The sequence below is a fragment of the Tinamus guttatus genome, unplaced genomic scaffold, assembly GCF_059628265.1.
Source record: "Tinamus guttatus ecotype Peru unplaced genomic scaffold, ASM5962826v1 Tinamus_guttatus_pri_ptg000264l, whole genome shotgun sequence".
Classification (NCBI taxonomy): domain Eukaryota; kingdom Metazoa; phylum Chordata; class Aves; order Tinamiformes; family Tinamidae; genus Tinamus; species Tinamus guttatus.
In genome coordinates this window covers 534,979-558,294 of record NW_028288798.1, presented here as the reverse complement: position 1 = coordinate 558,294, position 23,316 = coordinate 534,979, and the positions used below count along the sequence as shown (strand labels likewise).

Sequence of the window (23,316 nt, the reverse complement as noted above, 5' to 3'; positions counted from 1 at the left end):
GGCCAGCAGGGCAGACACACCTGCACCTGCGCAGCACCACGGCCACCCCTCTCCTACTATGGAGCATTTACATCAGAAACCGGAGTTACTGAGTATTTCATACCAGAAAATAAAACACAGGCACACATTCCTAATTAGTCCTCCAATGGCAGGACATAACACCACCAAAAGGACTCCACTACGATAACTATATATATGTGTGTGCGTATTATATATGTAAAACACACCCACACACATATGTATATGTGTGTGTATATATATCCCCCAGTATTACATATTTAATCCCTAAGTCGCCGCCTGGGCTCAGCCGTGAGCCGCAGTTGCCTCGGTCACTGCTCACTACGCAGGGAGCGCCACGCGCTCCCCGCCCCGGACCCCGCAGCCTCGCAGCGGCTGCCGCCTCTCCGCAGAGGAAGAGGAGGGGAAGGAGAGGCAGGAGGAGGAAGAGGAGGAGGCCGCGCCGCCGCCGTCTCTTTCCGGGTCGCGGCCGCCGCCTCCTCGTGGGCCATGGGGGCGGCGGGCGGCGGGGACGCGCGGGACGGGGCGGTGGCGGCGCCGCCCCGCGCGGGCGCGAGCCCCGCGGCGCCCCGGGACCAGCTCTTCCTCGTCAAAGGTGCGCGGAGCCGCCTCTCCCCGCGCACTGCCCGCGGGGGAGGACGCGTCCTCGCCGCAGCCGGACACCTCGCGCCGCCGGGCAGGCTCCTCCGGGCGCCGCGGGCCGCTCCTCTGGCCCGGCAGCGCGGGCGGGAGGGCCGGGGCGAGCCCGCCGGCCGGGGCTGCTGCGCGGGGGCCTGGACGCGGCCGGCAGCGAGGGGCGAGCGCCGCTGACAGCGAGGAGAGAGGGGTCACACAGGGAGAGGAAGAGGGAAAAATGCATAAAAGTTCTTCTTTGGCTCAAAACTAGTGCCCGTGGTTTCTTAGTTTTGCCCTTATAGGGACACAGCTGAGCTCAGATGCACGGGTAGTTCCCACAGCTCCCGCCAAGTCACCGCGGTGGAGCCCTTCCCCAGCCTGCGGAGCGTGTCCCGGTGCTGCACCTCGTCCAGTCCGCTCCCAGCCTGGGATTTCATGGACATATCCCCCAGCAGATACCCGGGAACGTGTCTGGAAAGCGTGCCCGTGCAGGGGTACTGCTCCATGTAGCCCTGCTTTCTTCTACCCCTTGTCTGCTTTCCTTCCCATTTGCAGGGACTGTGTTTCAAGTTCCTCCTCTTTGAGGAGGAAAGAAGTAGATTTAGAAACAACTATTATTTCCGAAATCAAAAAAACATTGTGGGCTCGTAAACCTTGACATGCAAAATGCAGTGAGCACCCACAGTTTAGACAGTACTCAGGTCTTGCTACCAGAGGAGAGACTTTATATATCATTGTCATGAATAGTGCAAACCTCTCTTCACACTAATATGGTAACTCGTAAAAGCAAGCTGAGACTTGAGATTATGTTTGGCTTTCTGCCTCCTATTTGGGGCAGTTTTTAATTAAAAAAAAAAAAAGGATTCTCGTATGAATTGAGCTGCTTTTGTACAGGCAGCTCAGTCTTTTGTGCCAAGGCACTTTCTGATGCACTATAGCTACATGTTCCTTTCTGATGCAAGAACTGGAAGGGATCAAGGGAGCCCAAGTGACTTCGGAAATGCTCAGAAGAACTAAAAAGTGGCGGATTCTTTTTATCTCGGGAGGGCTTTCTGCTAATGTTACTTTATGGGGGGAACTGGAGGACTAGAGCAAAGTGTTGCTTATAGCACAGTCACCTCAGTGACTGGCAAGTTCTCAGATGACCACTGGAAGTAACAAGTGATGCAGCAAAAATAATTGGGTCTCCCTTTAGGGGAAGGGTGAGGCATAGTCATGGAACAAGGAGATCCTGAGAGAGGATACCAAGGGAACAGGGTAAATGGAGAAGTATTGTGAAAAGGTATCTTGGGATTTTAATGATTTTTGTTTTGCATGGTTTGAAAAATATGCACTGGTCATTAATTTTTAAAATGCACTTTTTCAAAATATTCTTTCTCGCTTGCCATATTGAGTTAGTGCAAATAGCCTTGACAACTGTTCCTTTCCCTTTGGCATCTTCTGACAGATCATAGAATCATAGAATCATTAAGGTTGGAAAGGACTTCTAGAGTTCGTCTAGTCAAACCCCCCTGGACATGCAGGGTCACCTAGAGCACATGGCACAGGATTGCATCCAAGCGGGTTACATGTGTGAAGACACTTTTGAATGGAAGTTTAGACTCAGTCTTTGTTATGAAGCTATTCCTTGAAGCTTTTAATTTGTAAAATTCACGTGTCTAATTAAGGTAGTGATGCTGTAACTCACACAGTAAATGAGCAGTTTAAATATACTGTCTGTATTATAGTCAAAACTCATTATAGAGCACATAACTATGTATGCTGTAGATAATTTCAAAAGCATGCCCATAAAGGCACAGAATATTTACAGCATCCTGAAAATAACACTATGGGATTGCGTTTATTTCAATACACAGTTTGTAAAAGTAGTCTAAAGTAATTTAGATAAGTTTCGATCTTCATTTCTCATGTTTTACTTCTAGTTTTTGTTTTTTTCTCTCCTTTGAAAAAAAAAAGTTTTCATTTTTGTTTCTTAAACTTTTCTTGGCAGGTGGAATTTTTCTAGGTACAGTTGCTACAGCAGGAATGATAGCAGGTTTTGGCACGACACTTGCCATGGCAAAAAAGAAGAATCCAAACTGGTTCAGTAAGGTTTGTTCCTTTTAAGTTGCTTTCCAGTTATGATGCACAGGGAAAAGAATGCATAAAATTCCCTATAGAAATGGTGATACATGTGGGATTTAGCTGTACAAAGTTGATGGTATTAGGCTTAATTGAAGTAAAGAGGAATAGGATAATTTAAAAATCAATTTGGAGTTGACATTGCCTAATACTTTGGTACTTTGGATTAGTTGAAATAAAGCAACATTAAACTTACTCTGTTCTCTGTAATCATACTACTGCTACATAATTCATAATCTTTTGATTCTGTGATATGAATATATTTCATTCTCATGAGCTGGCATCACTTCCATCATCCATAGTCTCATATATAGGATTGGGAAGGGTGGTAGCTGTGGAGTAGGGGTGGGAATGAAAAGGCAGGAAGACTGAAAATTGTGGAAAATATAATGTGGAGTTATTTAGTTAAAATTTGAGCTCTCCGTCCCATTCCTGCCATGTAAGGGGACTGAAGAGCATGAGCAGTAGATTGGTCCAAAGAGATCTGGCAGAAAAAACTATGTCTCAGGCAATTGCATAGAGTGCTGAATCTGAGTATCCTGTTATAAAAAAAGAAAGAAAACTGCAAAGCAAAACTAACAGTTATACCATGTCTGTAAATTAGAGCACACTTATTGAAGAGCACTTTTTTCCTTCATTAACACTTTGCTGTTGCTGTACATGTCAAAAATAGGCCCGTAAAACTGATCAGTCTCTATTCCACTATAACCTTAAAATACATTAACTATTATAGAATTTTTGAGGGAGCTGAAAACTCATAGTTATTTTTAACATGTTAATTTAATAAAAACACAAGAGTAAAAATATAGCACTTTTGTATAGCACTAAGTTTATCAGAGACTTTATATCTGATCACTGAGCAGTCTCCTTTTGTGGTTTAAGAAGTATCTTTCCTTTGCCATCATATTTTCTTCTCTAGTTTGTTGTAAGAACTGACAAATAACTCATCCACTGGCCTTTCAGTGCCAATTCCCAATTTCCTTCCAATACTGTAATTTTCAAAAATGAAGAAGCCACTGTCTTTTCAGAAAATGAATAGTAAGATCTTGACAGCTTTAAGTAAGAAAATAAATAACAGAGGATATCAATAGTGGAAAACTTAGGGGATTCCTTATTTTTAATGCCATTATATGCAGGAGCAGCTGGAGATACCTGTCTTCTGGCAGCAGGCACAGTTCTAGCAGAATTTTTGGAACCATAAACTTTAGCATACAGTTAAATACAAGTTTTAGAAAATAAATCAGGATGCTTATAGAAACTATTTGTGCTTCGTTCTGAGTTAACATTGCATTTTGTAGGTTACAGATTGAATTCTCTCAGCCTTACAAAACTCAGATGTTTTTAACCTTACAGTGTAAATTTTCCTTTTGAGGAAAAAGCAGTTTGACGAATAAAAAGAAATAATCGTGCAGTAGTTACAAATACGGCTTTATTAAAATTTCTTGATATACAAGTGCAGTTTCACTGGCTTTACACATAGGTTACCCATTTGTTTCTTTTATATCTTCTTGTTGTATCATTAATTCTAGAAATCTAAGATTCTGAAAGGGAGGTGTAACAATACATGTGCGTTTCTTATTTGAAATAGGTAAAACTTTATGAGAAGTTGTTCCTTAAGCTATAGAAATGTATTACAAGAAAGAAGCTTTTTCTCTATCTGTTTGTTTGTTTGTTATTATTATTTTTAAACATACTTTTTCCTGGGTGTTGCATTTTTCCAAGATAGCACAATTTCAGTGCTGTATATTTTTGGCTGTCTGGCCTGTCCCAACATCAGTGTGAAATTTATCAATGGTGACATGAACTTGACCTGCAAGAATATATATGCTGGGAATGGCACTGAATGATACATACTATTTCTTTGTTTTTTGCTGAAAATCTGTGCCTGTTATTCTCTGTATGAATTACAACGGGTTGCTAGCGATGTTTTTAATTCCTGCATCCCTCAAACTCTGTGAAGTGTAGAAGAAAATGCATCTTGTCACAGTGCTGGCAGGTGAATAATGAAAGCGTAAATATCGATAACTAGAGTTTACCCTTTCTACACGTCCAATGCCCAAATATTATTTTTACCCTTGTTAAGGTGAGGCCATAGTTTCTCAGTCACTTCAAGCAAACATAAGGCAGCATTGCTATTCAAAGAAGCAACCATATCATGCCTTAGTTCCTGGTAATTCATTCCTGCCCCTGTATGTGTGCAATCCTAGGTTGGTGAGGTGGTAACCTATTAATGATACTTATTTTTCCCCTGCATTAGTCTTAGTCCAGATTGGTCTTCTGATGCCATTTCACTGGTGACTGCAGTGACTGCTGTCATGAAGCTGTGGGATGAGATGTAAGAGTCGATATTGGCAAGAGATTTATTCTCTCAGCATCTTTGCTGGCTTGTGCCAGCTGTTGTGTGTGTGAAACGGCAGCATTCAAGTCAAAGCAGAAACAAGAAGCAAGCATAATACAGCCTGGGCAAATTTAAATAGTTTATGGAAGAAAACACCGCCATGTGGTGGGAAAGCTGTGCCAACACTGTAAGCTTCATGACTACCTTGAGCTTTCAAGGAAGCTAAAGTATAAGACCCTAGTCTCACAGGATAGTGTCAAGTTATGGGCAAAAAATAATGTGGAAATTGAATTTACTATACGCCTTCATTTGTAGTGAAGTTAATAAAATATTATAAGCATTTGTAAATCCAGAGCACAAATTTACTCAAACCTGAGATTACATACTTCTGTTTTGTGATGAAGTGCTGCAGAGATCTTCAATTAAGAAATGATTCTTTTCACAGGGTAAAATTAAATGCTCAAGATGCCACAGCAAGTGTCCAGTAGCCAGCATTTATCCAGGTGTTTAATTTTACAGTTGGCTAAGTCATATAAAACCGAGCAAAGTGAATGCAATCAACCAAAGCAGTTGAGCGTACCATTTATTTTAGGCACCTTGAATACAGCAGAGCTTCCTTTCAGACACAGATCTTATCCACAAGAGCACAGTTACAGAACCGAAGCCCATGTCTGGAGAAAAAAAAAATCCGTTCTCTTCCTTCCTGCTCATATAGAGAAGAGAAGACAGAGAGGAGATCTGATCAATACATACAAGTACCTGAGGGGAGAATGTGGGGAGGATGGGGCCAAGCTCTTCTCGGTGGTGGCCAGTGATAGGACAAGGGGTAATGGGTACAAGTGGAAACACAGGAGGTTCCATCTCCATGTGAGGAAGAACTTCTTTCCTGTGAGGGTGACAGAGCCCTGGAACAGGCTGCCCAGAGAGGTTGTGGAGTCTCCTTCTCTGGAGATCTTCCAAACCCGCCTGGATGCCACCCTGTGCCACGTGCTCTAGGTGTCCCTGCTGGAGCAGGGGGGTTGGACTAGGTGATCTCCAGAGGTCCCTTCCAACCTCAACCATTCTGGGATTCTGTGATATCCTCCAGAAAACTAGATGTAATGCGAAGCATACATTTTGGGAACCAAATTGCTTAATTCTGACCTATATTTTCGTTGTCTATTTTATAAAAAGACTCAAGCATTGTTCTAATAGCTTATTTATTAAATTGAAGAGTTTCTTTAAAAAAAATGAAAATAATGTGTACATAGAATAACAAGCTTGTGAATAAAACTCTGGTCTCTTAAAAATGCTCTTTTGTTGGCGACATGTTTTTCCTCCATACTGTTTGACTGTTGTCTTTTTCTTTTTTTAGCATTTTGTTAATCAGCTTTCTTGATGCTTAGAACAGCAAATCAGCATATCTGATAATCACATGACAAACAATGTTGTTTACAGAAATCTCATGCTGTGTACTTAGTACCCCTGAGGAACCAGCTTGTGACTGAACACCCTTTGACACTGCTGTCAGTAAAGCCAGATCAATTGTTTCCATTTTTGCTTTTTCTCTGGGGCAATCAAGCATTTAAATAGCATTCTCTCCCTCCACCCCCAGCAATTTTTGCAGATAATGATGTCTATTTAAAGATTGTGTGTGGAGAATATTTCTGTCATTTTTTTCCCCATCTTCTAAACCAAAGAAATTCTAACTGTTGTATATGTTTATGACATTATTCCTATTTCAGTTGTCTAATTTTAAATGTATTCAATACAATTTCTACTGAAAGAATTATGAAGTGTATTAGTTATGTTAAAGCAGTAACAAGACATAGTTTAGTGGTGAGATCTCTTATAATTTATGTCTGTGCGTGATGCCCAGATTTTAGACTGGGCACACATCAGGTCAGGACAGGGCTTAATGTGTTTAGACTGTCTGTACCAGCTTCCACTTTGGGATGTGCAAATCAGAATAAATAAAGATCAAGATGGTGCTGCAAGTGTGCTTCTGTCCTTGGACAACTATGTCTAGGAGGATATCCTAAGGACAAGTGTTAATGCTGAGGATTGTCTAGGGATCATTTTAACATTCTGATAAATACAAAGCCAAGGGAAAAAAAAATACTGATGCTATTGCCTTGCCCAAATACCGTAAGAATAGGTGCTGTACATTTGCTTCATTACATCAAAGAAGAAAGAGCAAAATTCAAATCTTTAGAAAAACCTTTAAGAGAAAACGCAAGATATTTTTCCCGCTTTATTTTTGTGATGAAAAAAGACTAGAAAAGTGCAGGTGTGTGGCATGTTTTGGAGGATTTTTTTAATTTTACTTTTCAGAATTTTAGGCTATAAATTAAGTATTTTTTATTGAATATATTTGTGTGCTTGTACACTCATTTGATATCCTACTCCTTGATTTTATATAATCGATCAATAATTGTCCTTTTTTGGAGGTTGCCCAATAAGACTCTTCAGTTGTGTAAGGACTACGTATATGAGTCTTAACTATTTTCTGCTAAGATCTGTGTTTCTGTGTGAAGAATTGAACAGTGAAACTCATGAGGAAAATAAGCTCTTTTGCTGATATTTACCCCAGGAGTGCAGGGAGGATGTTGTCTCTTTGACTGTTATTCTAGGGTTCATGGATTGCAGCTGTACGATAGGAAATAAATACACTGAGGCAGGCATCTCACCACAGCCACGTGGTGAGAGTGTCTGGCTAACTGTGAACTTGCAGCGTGAACTGTTCGGTGCCAACTGGCGCACAGCTTGTGCCCTTGGTAGCTGCACTGTGCGTTTGTGTGCCACGGCGGGAAGGGCTCATCGTGTTGGGGGGTCCACCATGACTGAGGCACCATTCTTCTTGGCCTGGGATGGTTTTTCCAAGTGAAGCGCTTTATGCTATGGGAACATGGCTTGTGGATGACTCCTGAGTATCTGAACTGTAATACCTGTACTCTATAAAAACTGTAAAAAATGGTTTAAAATGCATGCTGTTGTTTCTGACCTGTTTTGTGTCTTGGCTGGTGGAATAACTGAATGCCCATTTGTTACGCCCACAAAACACTTGACTGAAGTATTTCTGAGGCAGTAAAAATCATCCTCAGGTGCTTCTGGTGACCTTGAAACCTGTTCCTGGAAGCTAATATGAGCGAGGCAAAGAAAGCCCTGGAAGATGGCTAAATCTATTTAAAGAACCCATGAACCTGCAGTGCCTTAATGTAGGGCTCCAGACCGTGCCAAGTTGCCATCTCATCAGCGTTTGGTGGGAAGATAGACTGTGTGCCCCTTGCTGGGCTCTCTGGGGCCCTACCAGAGTTTCCGTAGCTGCACCAGTACACCTGGCGTATCAGACAAACTTTTAGAGCAGTGTTTTAACTTTTTTAGTCTACAGGGCTTTTTGTTTGTTTGTTTTGCAATTTCTGTTCCCTTGATCACTTCATTTTGTGAATCTTAGGGTATCACTGCCACAGCCGCGTTACCGGAGAGCGGTTCATCGCTGGCCTTACGAGCCCTAGGATGGGGCTCCTTGTACGCGTGGTGTGGAGTTGGATTGCTGAGTTTTGCCATCTGGAAAGCTCTGGGAGTTCACAGTGTGAGTACCAACTACATTCCCCTCAAATACCATATTTTTCCTTGGGCAAGTCATCTAGATATGCCATGTTTTCACTAAATCTCTGTGCCACGCTAGCCCAGCAGTATCCCCTCATTCCCTGCACATACAGTGGCTAACCAGAGATATGTATAGCAGAAAGTCTTTTTTTTTTTTTTTTGCATCTCCCACAAACAGGATGTTGTAGGAGACAGTAGTTTTGGAGGAGAAGCAGTTTAGTCCTGCTTGTGCTTATAAGCATAATGTTTCAGATCCTGCACAAAGCAGTCACTGTTCTACTTTCAAGACTAAAATAGTAGCCGCCAGCTCTGTCTTCTATGCTTGTTGAATTAAAGGCTAACCACTGAATCCTATCTTTAGGGCAATGTCTTTCTGGGTCAAAGTTTCACTTTTTGCATCAGGGCACTAGTGACCCATGAAAAATGGAGAAGAAAATTGCTTTTTTTTGTAGTGCATTCTTGGAAGGGGCAAAATGGCACGAATTTGAGGTGGCGTGTTTAATAGAGGGGAGTTCCTTAATAGGCAGTGTTGAGGCAGAGTAACTGAGGAAGCATCTCTGTGTCCCAAGGGCCGCAGCTATCTTTAGTAAACTGCATGTGTTCCAGCACTTCACAGCAGTGAGCATGGACACTAAAGTTCCTGCAGGCGTTTTAGTTTTCTCCTAGTAACATACCATGACTTAACGGTTCCCTGCAGCCCTAAGTTTGGCAAGCTCAACTTCTTTACCTTCTTTGACAAATTACTTACATAGTCAGCAAAGCACTTCCTGATCTCCCAAAACCAAAAGGGGAGAAAATTTACACTCCATCATGATGCCATCCTCAATAATATCCCTATTCTAATTCTCACTTCATGGCCACTCTGCTAATTAATTTTCTAAGTAAGGATTTGGGGTCCAAGAGCAATGGATAACGGATTCCAGTGGATAATCACAAGTCCCTTAGTTTCCAGCACCGATTCTTAATAGGAGTCAGTAAAGCACAGCAGGACATAGCAGGAAGCTGCAAAACATTTTGTTTAAACATATATCCTTGTCAGGCTTTTATGAAATAGTACAGGAGGAGGAGGAAGAGCAGGAGTGCCAATTTATACTCTCTGCATGCTGAGTTACAACAGTCCACACCGTTTACTGTCAGCTGTTTCATTAGCCAGAAGGATTCAGAGCATGATTTCACATCATGATGCTGATCCTTATTTCCATTCAGTACTTCTGGCCCTGCTGAAGTACAGCAGAATTTGGCTCTAGTAGGCAGTTTATGATAAAAAACTTAGCTGGAGGAGGGGAGGAAAAAAAAAAAAAAAGTATTTCCTTGAGAAGTGTTGTCCTGGGCCCACAGTTGTTTGGTTTCCCTGTGAGGCTCTTCTTGAGATTATCTGACAGGGAAAACCCTGCAAGTTTGAGATGACCAAGCTCCAGCCACGTCACAGTCTGAATTAGGGACCCTAGAACTTCCTGATAGCAGTGGTTCTTGTGTCCTAAGTCTGCAAGGTAATGCAGAGCATTTTAGAGACTACTAGGTTCCTAGCTGTATCTTACAATATCCTGTACTCTATTCTGTACTGTGGTACTATTGATTACAATAGTAATCATATTTGATTTGTGATCATATTTGACAAAGGAAAAGGAGATGGGGGAAAGCTTTAACTTAACAGGCTCTTGCTAGTGCCCTGTTGTGAAGATTTCAGGTTTCACAGTATTGGACAGTTAAAAACTCCAGAGAGTGAAGGAAGCATACTTCTCTCAAGAGACCTTATCAGCATGTGGTTTTGAACAGTTCTCTTCCTGCTGTCTGCTGATGAACATTTTTTAAATTTTGTATTTACTGTAGACTTTTAATTTCCACTGCAGGAAGGAAACACATATGATAATGCTACTCATTACTGCATAAGCAAAAATTGTCATTTGTAAATTTGCTGACATGCCTTTCATTTTTCTGCCTTACTATGTGTCTGTTAAAATCAAATATGTATTTTTAAAATATCTGGAAGTGCAAAAACTAAAGAAAGTGAAATATCCAGACTATTTTAGAGCTTAAATACCATTTTCCTGAACAGGTGAGAGCTTTGCCTGCAAATAAGGGTTACAAGCTAGCTAATGCATCATTAGTTCTGGATTCTTAGACATATAGTCATTTTAATAAGGGCCAGTTATTTATCAGAGGAAGAGGATTCTTTTAAAACCGCTTAATTACAATCATGTGACCAGAGTTAAAAATAAAATCAGTTAAAATACTAACTTCTGTGGAAAAAATAGAGTCAAATACTTTCAGATAACCATATAAAATGAATAAAATTCAAATGATGAGAAACTATTCACAGAAACTATTATTATATGAAATTTAGCTTCTTAATACATAGCTTGTTCAAACCACAGCAGACACTGAGCTCAATGTTTTCACACAAACATTTTCATTCTAGTTAAATGTTTTTTAAATAGGTGCTACTACAGATTTACCTGAATAAAAATATTTTGGCTCTTCAGTGTACTTGGCTTCTGTTGCTCTGCAATACATGCAGGTAGTAGCACAGCAGACCTATAGAAGTATAAGTAACAATTTCAAACCTAGTATTGACTTGAATACAGTCAAGTCAAAACATACCTAGTACAGACTTAAAAACTGTGAAATTAAGACAGGCCTTATCTGCTGAACATGCTGTACTCAATGTACCTTAGAAGAAGCTTGGTTCAGTTGGTTGTGGGGAATCTCTGCTGAATTAATGTTGGAAGTTTTGGCAGCTGGACGGGCAGAGCATTTTGCCCTCCCTCTTCACGTAACCTGCCCTGAACAGTACCCAGCTGCTGTGGGGAGCTGCTAATCAGTCCTCTGGCCCTGTTAGCACCTGCACTCAGCTGGGCCACAGCCTGCTGACCCCAGTACTGCTGGTAACAGTGTTGCTCACAGCTAAGAGACTCTGCTGATACCCAGTTATTAAACATAATAAAATTCCACTGGTAAGCACCACAGATGTTCACTTTCCAAACAACTGCTACAGCTTCTGCTTTTTCAGGGAAAAAATAATAAGTCTGGCTTGTGATCCTCAGCTGCCAAGTGCCAGGCCGTGCTTCCCTCCGGCCAGCCTCAGCGCTCACCGCGGTGGCTCTCCTACAGCCACGGCTTTGGAAACCAGCGTTGCGGTAGTTGCAAAAGGCTGCCGTTAGCTTCATCCAGGAGCAGTGGTTTTGTGTGGTGTTGCTGCCAAAATGCTGCCTTTTCTTTATTTTTTTTTTAATATTGGTTCTTAAAACTGCTGTGACAGTGCCTACTTCCAGCTCTTAAATGACTTTGTTGTTAGAGGTGGTTCCTGGTAGCTTTACAGTCTGCTGCTCTTTACACCAGCGTGAAATCCCAGGAGTGATAGTAAGCAACGTATCTTTATCTGTTTATAAGGGATATAAAAGATTTTATGCTGTCTCAGGTTAGGTTGTTAATATCCCCTGACTGCAGTTATCACTGCTGTAATCTAAGAATAGGTGCGCAAGTAGTAAACCCTCCTAAATTCCAGTCAACTCGTATCCCTAAATCATGAAGTGATGGATCAGTGAGGATTTGATCTTACAGGAGGTTAAACTCTATCTTTATTCATGAAAAATGAAATCTACATTTTCAGTACCTAGGAGTATAGGTTCACTCTTCTCAAGTGTGCCCCTTTTCAGAACTTACCCAGCTGTCAGTAATAGCATGACTTTTAACTTGCTTCCTGCAGGCTCTTGGGAACATGATTCAAATTGTGTCCACTTCTGTTCATCACAGGGCATAGAAGCTCTGTTTACATCAGCAAGCACCACAGACCAATAGGACTGGGTCAGCAAAACAGCTGGTGCTGAGAACCTGATGTCCATCCCCTTTCAGTGGGTTTTGGTGGTTGCTTGCTTGGGTGTTTTTTTGTTTTTGTTTTTTTTTGATTTTCTTGATTTGGACTAACTCTGGCCTTGTCCTTCAGCTCAATTGCTGAGGTGCATTCCTGGAACACATCTTCAGTTTAGTTTTACCCTGAAGGAATCCAGTTCATGCAAGGGAGATTTGCTTCAGAAGAGCTCAGGCTCCTATCTGAACTAGGATACTCATCTAGGCACACCCGAAGTATTTTAATAGATAAAAGCATGCATAATCTTAAATGTAAGTTTCATAACTGATATATGCAATAGAAAGGGAAATGTCTGCACTTTTAACATGTATATTTGCTATCTAATAACTTTAACACCGTGGTATTATCTCTCTCTCAACTACGAAACTGTAAACTTATGGCACAGTGGGCTGACGGTTTTTGATGGGAAACACAGAGGTATCAAAGGTTTGTTTTTTGTTTTTTACCTTGACTCAGGAACTTTACATCTTGGATGTCTATAAAAGTAAGACAGGCACCATGTTGATGGCTTGTTTTAATGAGTGTTACGGGTTGGATCCACGTTTGTGAAATAAATTACTCTTTTTTCCTTTTTTCTTTTTTTGAAGAAGTCCTTCCTGATCCATCTCCACAACCCTGAGTGTTTGATTCTTCTTGCCCTGATTGTCAGTCTTCTGACTCTAGAGGAGTTTCAGAGTCTGACTCCCATGGAGCAGATTGTCAAGCTACACCATTTAAATCTACTCCTATACTGCATCCAGTATGAATATTTATCAGGAATAATTAATGATGATAATCATCTCGTTGATTAAATAGAATCACTATATCCTATGAAAGATTATTTCATCAAAAGAGAGCTTCTGGATGAGTACTTAAGTCTTGAATCACATGTAAAAAATTTCCCTACAGTCACTGCACACTCATTCTAAGCACCTTCACAATGCAATTATTTTCAGTTGAAAATATCTACTGCTGATGACTTTTATACTACGTTTAATTCCAGTTCCCTTACAGAATAATGACTGCAGTTTGTCAACTGCAGAAAATACAGTGAAAATGTTAGTTTCACAATTTTTTAGAAGTTACAGCTAGGCTGTAAAATCTTACTTTAGAGGGACAGAATTTTTAAATAAGGTGGGATTTTTTTCTTATTGCTGATTTTAGTTAAACTTCCAGCTATATAATACTTGACAGGTATTAAAACATACCTATGAATAGCTATTATTTTATCCTTAATTTTTTACTATCACCTGATTGTGAGTCTTCTTTTAAAAGCAGAACAGTGCCCTCAGCACTTGCAGACTGAAATGTTCAACAATTAACGAACAAGATAAATCAAACTTTAAAAGTCTTTTTGCTCGTCATGTCCTCCATAAATTAAGTTTTATTTCCTCAGAAATAAAAGCATCCTTTCCCATAGGAAAAGGGCTGGGAGGATTCACGTGTAGGTTTGTGAAACTGTATCTTGTTGCTTACACATCTGTGGAAAGCTGGGAAAATGCTGAGGAGAATTGCATATTGACTTGTGACTAATATAGTTATTAAATATTAGTTTACCATCTTTATGGTGACTCCTGATGAAATATCCTGTTTTTCATTGATCTTAAGCTTCAAAAATGTTAACAATCTAAAACAATTGCACAGCTGTGTAGAGCTAAAGCAATTAAAATACATACTTGCCATGGTTTTATTGGTAAGGGCATTTCCAAGGCTTGTTGCTTATCTTTAAAGGAAATCTAGCCTCTAACATCATTTGAAGCAAAACAGGAATAATACACCCACCCAGTCATCCTATCTTTTTTAAGAGATACTTGATTTAATTTTGAGAGTCCATAAGCATAGGCACAATATATATACACAAAGGAGTGTTTGCATTAAGGATGAATGAATTTCAAACATAAAATAATAATTTCAGAAAATAAATTTGAAGATTATTTTGTCCTTGTCACTGTAAATTACATTAAGATCTGTAGATCTCAACCAAGCATAGAAATACTGCAGGGGCTGACATTTTTATGGTATTTGGTAAATGAACAAATGCTTCCATAAAAACAGTGTGTTTCCTGGAACCATGAAATTCATGTTTTTGTTGTTATTACTTTTAATTTTCAGCTGTATTTAATTCTCACTTGAATGATACCCCTGAAGTTTCTATTCCTTATCATGCTTACACTTGATGGTGTAGTAAAAGCATACTCTTTCTTTGCTGTTTCATGGTCGTATAATTCAATGTGATTCAAGCCTGTTCAGTTTGCTTAAAATTATTTAAGCTCCTCAATACCTACTCAAAATTAATATCTTAAAAAATACAACTTCTTCATCTTCCAGTTTATGCAAGATCTTTCTGCAAAGCTTATGTTGCCTAATTAGTTTAGCATAGAGACGACTTGCCTCCACACATATGTTCCGTGCGTATTTTATCCAAGAAGTAAAAAAAAAAAAAAAAAAAAAAAAAAGCCCTGTGAACTTCACTGTATACTTGATAAAGCAGGATAATTATTCAAGGAATGAGTTCATCATTTTCCTGCTGATCTCAGAGAAAGCTCTTGCATTTATATTTGCATCATCAATAACAACAGCTGCAAAGAATTATTTCAAGAATATAGGAAGAGGCTTTTTAGGATTTTTTCTACTGTGTCTTGGAAGAGACTTTTAGCTGCTCACTGCCAGCAATGTGCCAAGAAGCTAGATAGAACAAACTAGTGACCCTCGGGTCTCCGATCGCCTCTGTGGGGCACTTCTGCTTCCCGGTAAGTGGAGCAGCTGCTGAGCCACTTCTCAGCCACCTGTAGAGAGATGTCTATGTGTATTACTAAAATTGGAATAAAAGCCAGTCTGGTGCAAATTATTCACGCCAAATATTAGTAGTAGGGGATTGCTTTGTGCGTTTAAGTGTGGCAATATGGCACTTAAGCTTCTGCGGTCAAAGACCCCAGATGCTCTGCTTGTCTGAAAGTGCCCAGCTATAACATCCTGGTTCTTTGTGTCACATTAACTCTGACAGGTTTATTCGCATGAAATTCAGCCCTATTCCAGGAGTCAGGGTGAATGTGTCTCTTAAGAGCGTTTTGGTTTTGCTTTGGCTATTTTGCAACTGTGAATCTCACACATTATGCATATCCTAAATGTAAATTCTATACATGGAGAGGATAAAAATTACTTGGATTAACCTTTTTTTTTTCAAGAACTGTCTTACCTGCAGACAATTCAATGTTTTTTATTTAATTCAGACAAATTACATCAATATTAATTTTTTGAAATGCAAACTAAGGAACAATGACTGATACACCATAATACACTCATCATGCAGGTGTCCTTTTCAGCATCCCAGATTTGAAATCTTAGAACACAGTAATTGCTTACATATAATGCAATAAGATTCTGCAGAAATATATGGCATGCTTCTCAGTGAATTTAAAAGTATTCCACTCTGTTTTTTTCCACATGGTACAAAAGCCTTTTGCGACAAGAAGGTATAATCCAAACTTGGCTCCATTATATTCAGCGTCTTGCAGCATCACTGAAATCAGTGGAAAGAGCACTGAGAATGAAGAATTTCATCTGTTTTTTTCATCTGCTTTGAGATACCACATACACTTCAAAAACTTAAGTATTTGGTACTTTATTGCGGGAAGATCAGTGTGACGTTTTATAGAGTTTTAAAGCATACTCATACTTCTCACAGTCTAAGGAAGAAACTTCTCTTTAATGTGATTTACAAAATCACCGTCATTGTATATCTAAATTAATTGATTATTTTCATATTGATCATAATTAGCTAACAGCTTCCTTTTTTGTATGTTCGAAGTAATCCAAACTTAAACCAGAACACTTCTGTTTTCTTCAGGATTTTCTATTGGATTGACATCGTCTTCCTTTTACTACAGATGTATAGAAAGACACTTCCAGGTTAATAGTCCCACTTTTGGGAGTTAAGTGACATTCATGTAGAAATTAAACCAGATAAGGCATGGAAGGGGGCTACTAAAACATGTTTGTGGTACAGATCAACTTCCAGTTTGCGAAATGCATGGATACATGAGTAACATGGCAGCTGCATGTCACAGGAAAAGCCACAGGAGGAGAGTATTCCTGGGGCTGACCTGTTTATGCCTCAGTGCAAAAGGACAGCCTGATCCCTGTTACCTGACAGCTCCCTATAGTCTACCAGGAATTTGAGTCGGAAGATATAGTAGCTTTAGGAGGTAAATGCATAATGATTTTAGAACTACAATAGCTTCTTTTTATATAATAAAGATAGTCCTGTCCCCCCCGTAAATTTCACTTTATTTCGGATTATTTTCATGTCAGTTTCCTTTTGTAAAAGTGCAGGACCTGTTTTACATGATTATATAGGATTTCTAAGGGATGCATTTCTGTAAAATGTGTATGTGTAATTTTAGGCATTGCATTTAGGCATTGCAAATGGACCTCTGATTTCAGAGAAACTATTTACGTAAATTTAAGTATGTGCATAAGTCTCTGTGGGATAGGGGATTAATATGAGCTCTTCTCTAGATATTTAACAAAATTCAGCCACATTATCTATGCAAACCTAAGACAGTGGAATCAGAAAACAGGTTGTAAGCAGTCCACTATGATGGCACAGCGTAGCATAATTAAAGTATTATGAAGGGTAGAGCCATGATTGACCCTCTGAGTGCCAATTTCTTAGACCTGTAATTTTGAATAACCTGAACACTCATGGTGCCTTTGCCAATCAAGTTAATGAGCTAAGAATATGGAGCAGAGCACAATTTCCCATGCTCATGTCAGAGGTCAGCTTGCAAACTGGCACGAGTTACCCTGCAGCGAGTATTCCCTTTTACCTTGAGATTCAGGGGATTACCTTGTGGCAGGAAGCTGCCCGCTTTGCTCTTGAAGTACCCGAGGGGCTCAAGGCTTGCCCTTTTTCTGCAGATAACCTGCTATTTCTATATGCAGACCTCGGTGAGCATTTCCTGCCAAGGGTGAGGGCAAACATGTTAAGATTTGGGAAGAGGTGATAGAAACAATATTCCCTGATGCTCTTGAATTCAGGGCAGCCTGTCTCATCTTGATGCCACGTGAAAGGGAAGGTGGCTGATTGGGATATATGGTGCTGCATTCTGCTGCCAGGCGGTATTCCTGGGCACCTAACCTCGTTCCACTTGAAAGCCAATGTAAGCAGTTCTTACTAGTACACCTACTAAAATAAAGGACGAGTAATGCCTACAATCTGGGTTGGCCTATTATGAATGTCAGGCATTAAAGAGAACATTTCTAGAACTTTAATTCTGGAATTCATAAAGACTATTTTACTGCTTCTTCCTTCATTTTAATATGAACGGCCATGTAAGTGCTCTCAGTAATAGCCTTATCCCAATTTTTGTGTGACATTCTGTCAACGGTGTGCATTAAAAAGACATTATTAAATGGAAGATGCTTTTAGGTCCCCATATTTTTGCCACCTGAGGCAGGATCATTAGGTTAAGATAAGAAAATAACAGTGATCTGTAGCTATTACAGATTATTTAATGCAGTAAGGTAGATGATACCCTTTTAGAAAAAAGCCTGACAGTCAGAGGTGGAACAGTTACTGTGATTTATTTGGCAGAAAAAAAAAAACAGCGTCAAGCTTTGCAGTATCTATGATGAAAAAATAAAATTCGCTTGAGTGAAATTCATTTCAGATAGTTGCCTCGAGGAATAGAGCATGCTGGAATGCTAAATCAAGAAATGTGTTAAAAACTGTTCATGTACTGCAAGGTTCAGAGGCAATGTCTGAGAGAGTGGCCTACAATACTGGAGGCCACAGAAAGAGGTACTGCACTAATAACTGAAGATGTTATCACAGCTGAATCAAGTAACTCAGTGTCAGGATGGCTGACAGCAATACAAAACACCTATTTCAGTGAATTATTTCCAAATATTCCATTACTCAGTATGTAGCACATTACTTTTATAATTAAATTAACACCTTTTGGATTGGGACCACTGGCATGTGCACTGTGGAAGCTGCAGGAAATATGGAAGATTACTTGAGGGAGAAGAGGCATCCTAATGCATATCTAATCTAAATGACAAGGCAAGAGACAGGTTCTTAATTACAGCATTTCCCTCGCTCAGAAGCGTCCCCTAAAAGGGACGGGTAAATAGAAGGTCCCAATCTTTGCATGCAGTATTGCTAGCACATAAACCTAGACTCACCATCTTCTTCCCAAGAGGCTCACCACAAAGCAGACTAACTGGAGACCTGGTAAGCCCAATGCATAGAAGGGCAGCTTCTCATCCGTGTGTTCAGGGCATGAATTCCCCACAAAGATCCTGTAAGGTTGCAGTGGGCCTGGTGCGGTCCTGTCATCCAGATGCAAACAAGCAAAACCCTGAGACCTGTGTGAGTTACCCTGGAGGCTGAATTTAGTCCTGTGCTAAGTATGTTCTGGCCAGTCGAGGCCCAGGACATTGAGCTCGAAGCCTCTGAGGTTTGACAGCTGAACAGGCAGGCAGCAGACAGACCCTTGACACTGGCAGGAAAGGGACAGCAGCTTTGGGATGCAGTCTTTATGGTCACTTACGGGCATGTACACTCCTGGTTCTGTTGCATCAAAGAATTGTTACTTTTTTAGAGTATTCTCCATGCAGTGTGGCAAGTGATTTTTAGAGGAGCTCTGAAGGCAGGCAGAAAGGTGGCTAGGGTTTAGAAATACAGTCAGGATAGAAAGAAGCACAAACGTGTACGTGGGAGGAAGGAACCCAAAAGCTGCTGTCAGAGGCTCTCACACTGGGGAAAGAGAAGAGACAGGGCAAATACCTTAGTAATCCAAAACAAGGTCCTAATGAAAGGCTGCCCTAATTTTCTCAGTGAGAGGAGAAGGAGAAAAAATAAATGGCTAGAATTAGATATGTACTCAGAACAAGAGCAAACAGTAGAAGAAGTTGATTGACTCTTTAGAAATTAAAAAATGTTTATTGAACAGTTTGCACACATGAGAGAAATAGGGTAACTTAATTAAAGAGGATAAAAGAAAAAAAAAAGCTAAAGTTCCTAAAAGCGTTTTCTAATGTAAATGTATTTAATTGTCAGCAATTGTTTAATGTAATGCGGGCTGTTCTATATCAGTTCTGATGTTTGTATCCTTGGAAATATTAGTGTCCATAAGAGGATTTTTATTTTAAATAACTAGCAAAAATACTTGTTTAGGAACTATTGGAGACAAAAGCTAAGATTTTTTTAAGAAAGAATGATAATTAATAACAGCTATCTGATTGGGGTAAACAGCAGACAACTACTTAAAAACAGAAATGAGATAAACCAAAAAGGATAAACAGCAGACAACTACTTAAAAACAGAAATGAGATAAACCAAAAAGGATAATTCATCTGTGAATTTTCTGCCTATTTCTTCATATAATATGTATTTCGATTTGATCAGAATATCTAGGTTTCCCGGAATCTCTCCATGGGATGAACCAACAGATACAGCATTTGGTATTCAAGAGGTCATTGCATCCAGTGCTTGAATATCACATCCTGCCTTCCGAGCAAGAATGTCATAGAGTCTGTAACGCGCTTCCTAAAAATAGTAGTCCAAAACTTCCCTGTACATCCTGCTGTTTATGTAACAGGATTTTTCACTGTTTTGCTTTTTCAACATCTATACTTCAAAAAGATTCTATATGTTAAAAAAAAGGACCTTGTTAAATCTATGTATCTTGAAAAATAAATGATCTTTAAAGAAAGAAATAAAATGTAAGTTCTAGCATGCCAAGACTATTGAATCAGATATCGATTTGTTGACTGGTGTTTATGTATTTATACATAGAATATTAAAGCAGAAATATTTTTATTTGCAGCCAACATTTTAATTTACCAACGGTAAAAGAAAAGCATGCTGTAATATGTATTTAGGAATCTTTTTTCCTTCCTACTATTACTTAAAAGTTTAACCAGATTATGCTTTGTCACCTATGGTCTTGTAGGTAGACCAAAATTAAGTCAGAACTGAGCAATATATTTTTATTCCTTTAAAATCCCTGAACAGACCATTTGAGCCTTTAATCCACTGCAAGTGTTAAAAGCGAGAAAAAAGGGGAGGATTGTTGTGGGCCCTTTTGTTGTGTAGTTATTTGAACTAACATAATTAGAGGGAAGGACTTGATTTTCTGTTTATTTAAGTATTTTTACCTCTTCCTTACGTCGCTATATTTTGCCGATATATAAGCCCAGGGTTCATGGTGTTATTTTATTTCCTTCTTATAACAGTTGACTAATTTTATTTTTTAATCTCTTTCATAGATGCAAGAATTCCAAACTAAAATGCAGTCAATGTTTCCGTCAATTCCTAAAAAAAGTGAATCTACTGTAGAATGGGAAGACTTGCTTAAATCTAAATGAAAGCAGCAGAATAATTTGGAGACGTCCCTTTCAGCAAGAATGTCAAGGGAACTACTGCAAGTGTCCCATCTGAAAAACAAAAAAGATAACTCAGACTAAGTGAATTACTGAATTCACTGAACCTGGCTTTGCCTGTGAACATCTAACAACAAGAGAGTTTACAAAAAACAATTTATATTATGCCGTGTTTGCTAGTACATCTTCAGCCTGTTTGATATAATTGATTTGTTAGGAAATCCCAGATGAGTTGTATCCATCTTGGAAAAAATAGAATTTATCTTACAACAACTTGAAGAAGAAACTAACCTTCAGTAGTAAACTGAATGAAAATGCAACGACAAACCCTTATTCCATCCTGCTCCTCACAAGAAATTCTAGGAAATTTCTCTAGCAGCCAAGAGTACTTTCAGCGTTACTTGAACAGGAGTATAACCCTCAAATAAATTGTAACAAATCTGTTAATGAGCCTGAAGGTAAAGCATACAGTGGACTCTTCTAAAAATAAAGGCGATATTTAAATTTGCAACAGAGGAAGCATCTGAACCACACTATTTTTGAATGTCTGGAGGGAAAACTAAAAGCATCCAGAATGCAAAGAATGCCCTACTGAGCTGCTCTCTAGAGCAGAGCAGAGATCTCTACAAAGTGCGCTCCATTTCCTCAGTAGTAGTTTTTTGTTGGATCTTACAATAGCAAATCTGATCATTTGCATAAAAGCTGCTATTATAGTATGAAAATCTAAGTTGTAAGTGAAAATGAAAATGATATAAAATACTGATGTACGCTGCCTTATACCGTAAGTATTTTCACCTAAGAAAATACATGGTCAGGTATAGCTTTTTGTATTTCAGTGGTTCCTGTGGCTCTTCTACCAAGAGAAATCTAGGCAGTATGCTATTTTTCACACTGCAGTGATCTCATGAAGTGTGGGCGTAAACAAGGAAGAATAATGTCTTAGTCAAACTCTGCATTTGCAGGATTATAGCTCTGTAAAACTGCAGAAATAATAATAAAAAAATGCACACTATCACTGAACGATCCTTTGCTGAATATTCAATTATAAAAGTTTTTTATTAATTGCACACAGTCCAATTAGTCAGCTGTCAGATCTAATAAAGTTCTCTTAAAATTTGTCCTTTGTGATTAAATCTTTAGACTAAGAGAGAATGTTTAAAAAAAAATCTTTAAATGTCAGATGAATAATAGGAAAGTTTGGTTTCCCTATGAAACATGACAGCACAAAAATAATATCTTTAAAGAAACTGAAGTGTAATAGCTGACATTTTTTCCATAGCTTGATGCTTGTAATCCAGTATTAAATAAATTGTGGCCCACACAGCCATTGCACATGCACAAAAACGGTGCTGTTTTCATGTTTCGATTAGTCTGTGCACGTGCCGATGCTTGCAGCACCTATGCTGATGTGTATTGATGCTGGCTTACTAAGTTTAAGATGCTATCCATGCCATTAGAGCTGGTGAAGTGCTAAACACAATAAATGCAACTCTCATAGGGTTCTTAATGTTGCTCACCTTTATTTTCTAAGGTGGGACCCTGCTGCCTTTCGGCTTCAATTGCCTCGGCGCATCGAGCGGGCATGGGTTCCACCACCCGGGAACCCAGGCCAAATGAGCACACACACACCACTATGGTGGATGCAGCAAATGACACTTATTGCAGACACATCCAAACTTATACAGGGCACCTGTGTGTGGAGGCACGCCCCGTAGCCCATAGCGTTAACATCGCCTTATACGGGCACGTGCCCATCTCCCCTATTCTTTCCGCTATTCTTTCCGCCCAGCGCGAGATCTTCCGACCGCCGTACCCTACAGGACCCAGACCACCTGGCTTTATCTAGATTAAGTAACTTATGGTAAAATTTAAAATTAGTCATTTTAAGTTCTCTGCACAGTCAATAAAGACAGGTATAAATGTTCAAAGAGTGACTTCGCTGTATGAAAATGAACGTCCAATCTTGGAATTTTACAAAGTACCTGGCCTGACCTAACTGTGGCCTGCATCTGGAAAAAGTTTCCCTCCTATCAGCCCAGGGGCCTTATGAGGACATAGGCCAGGGTGCTCTGCAAAAGATGGTCAGACGAGGGCTAGTCCTGACACAAGAAGGCAACACTTGGTAACATCTAGCCCCAAGATCAGTATTATAAATACGGGATCACTGCTGTGTAAGTAGTTTAATATATGCAGGCTCTGTATTATAAAATATTTCCTAGGTAGGATAGGTAGACTGAATCAAATCTGGAAGCACCCATGAATGCTGGAAATATCCGTTTATGTTCTTCAAAAAATCCAAACCTACTGAAATTTACAGATAGAAATTTTTAAAGTAGAGTCATGCTTATAGGCAAGTGCAGAGTTATGTAGTAAATCAGTGTGAAGGGGTAAGACCTAA

General features: G+C 39.6%; 1 protein-coding gene and 1 long non-coding RNA gene across 2 annotated transcripts in view; both read left to right on the top strand.

Annotated features, from left to right (window-relative positions):
* The window catches only part of LOC148594267 (uncharacterized), a 507,147-nt gene extending 484,961 nt beyond the window's left edge, over positions 1–22,186 (top strand). Inside the window, exon 2 of the long non-coding RNA XR_015913526.1 lies at positions 22,069–22,186. This is a non-coding gene — a long non-coding RNA (uncharacterized LOC148594267). The remainder of the gene's footprint in view (positions 1–22,068) is intronic.
* Positions 508–21,077, top strand: TMEM242 (transmembrane protein 242). The gene is made up of 4 exons (XM_088527216.1): positions 508–613; positions 2,624–2,724; positions 8,526–8,663; positions 20,805–21,077. The coding sequence occupies exons 1-4, from the start codon at positions 508–510 to the stop codon at positions 20,901–20,903; spliced, it is 444 nt and encodes a 147-aa protein (XP_088383342.1). The 3' UTR covers positions 20,904–21,077.
* Positions 22,187–23,316: the final 1,130 nt, after the last annotated feature.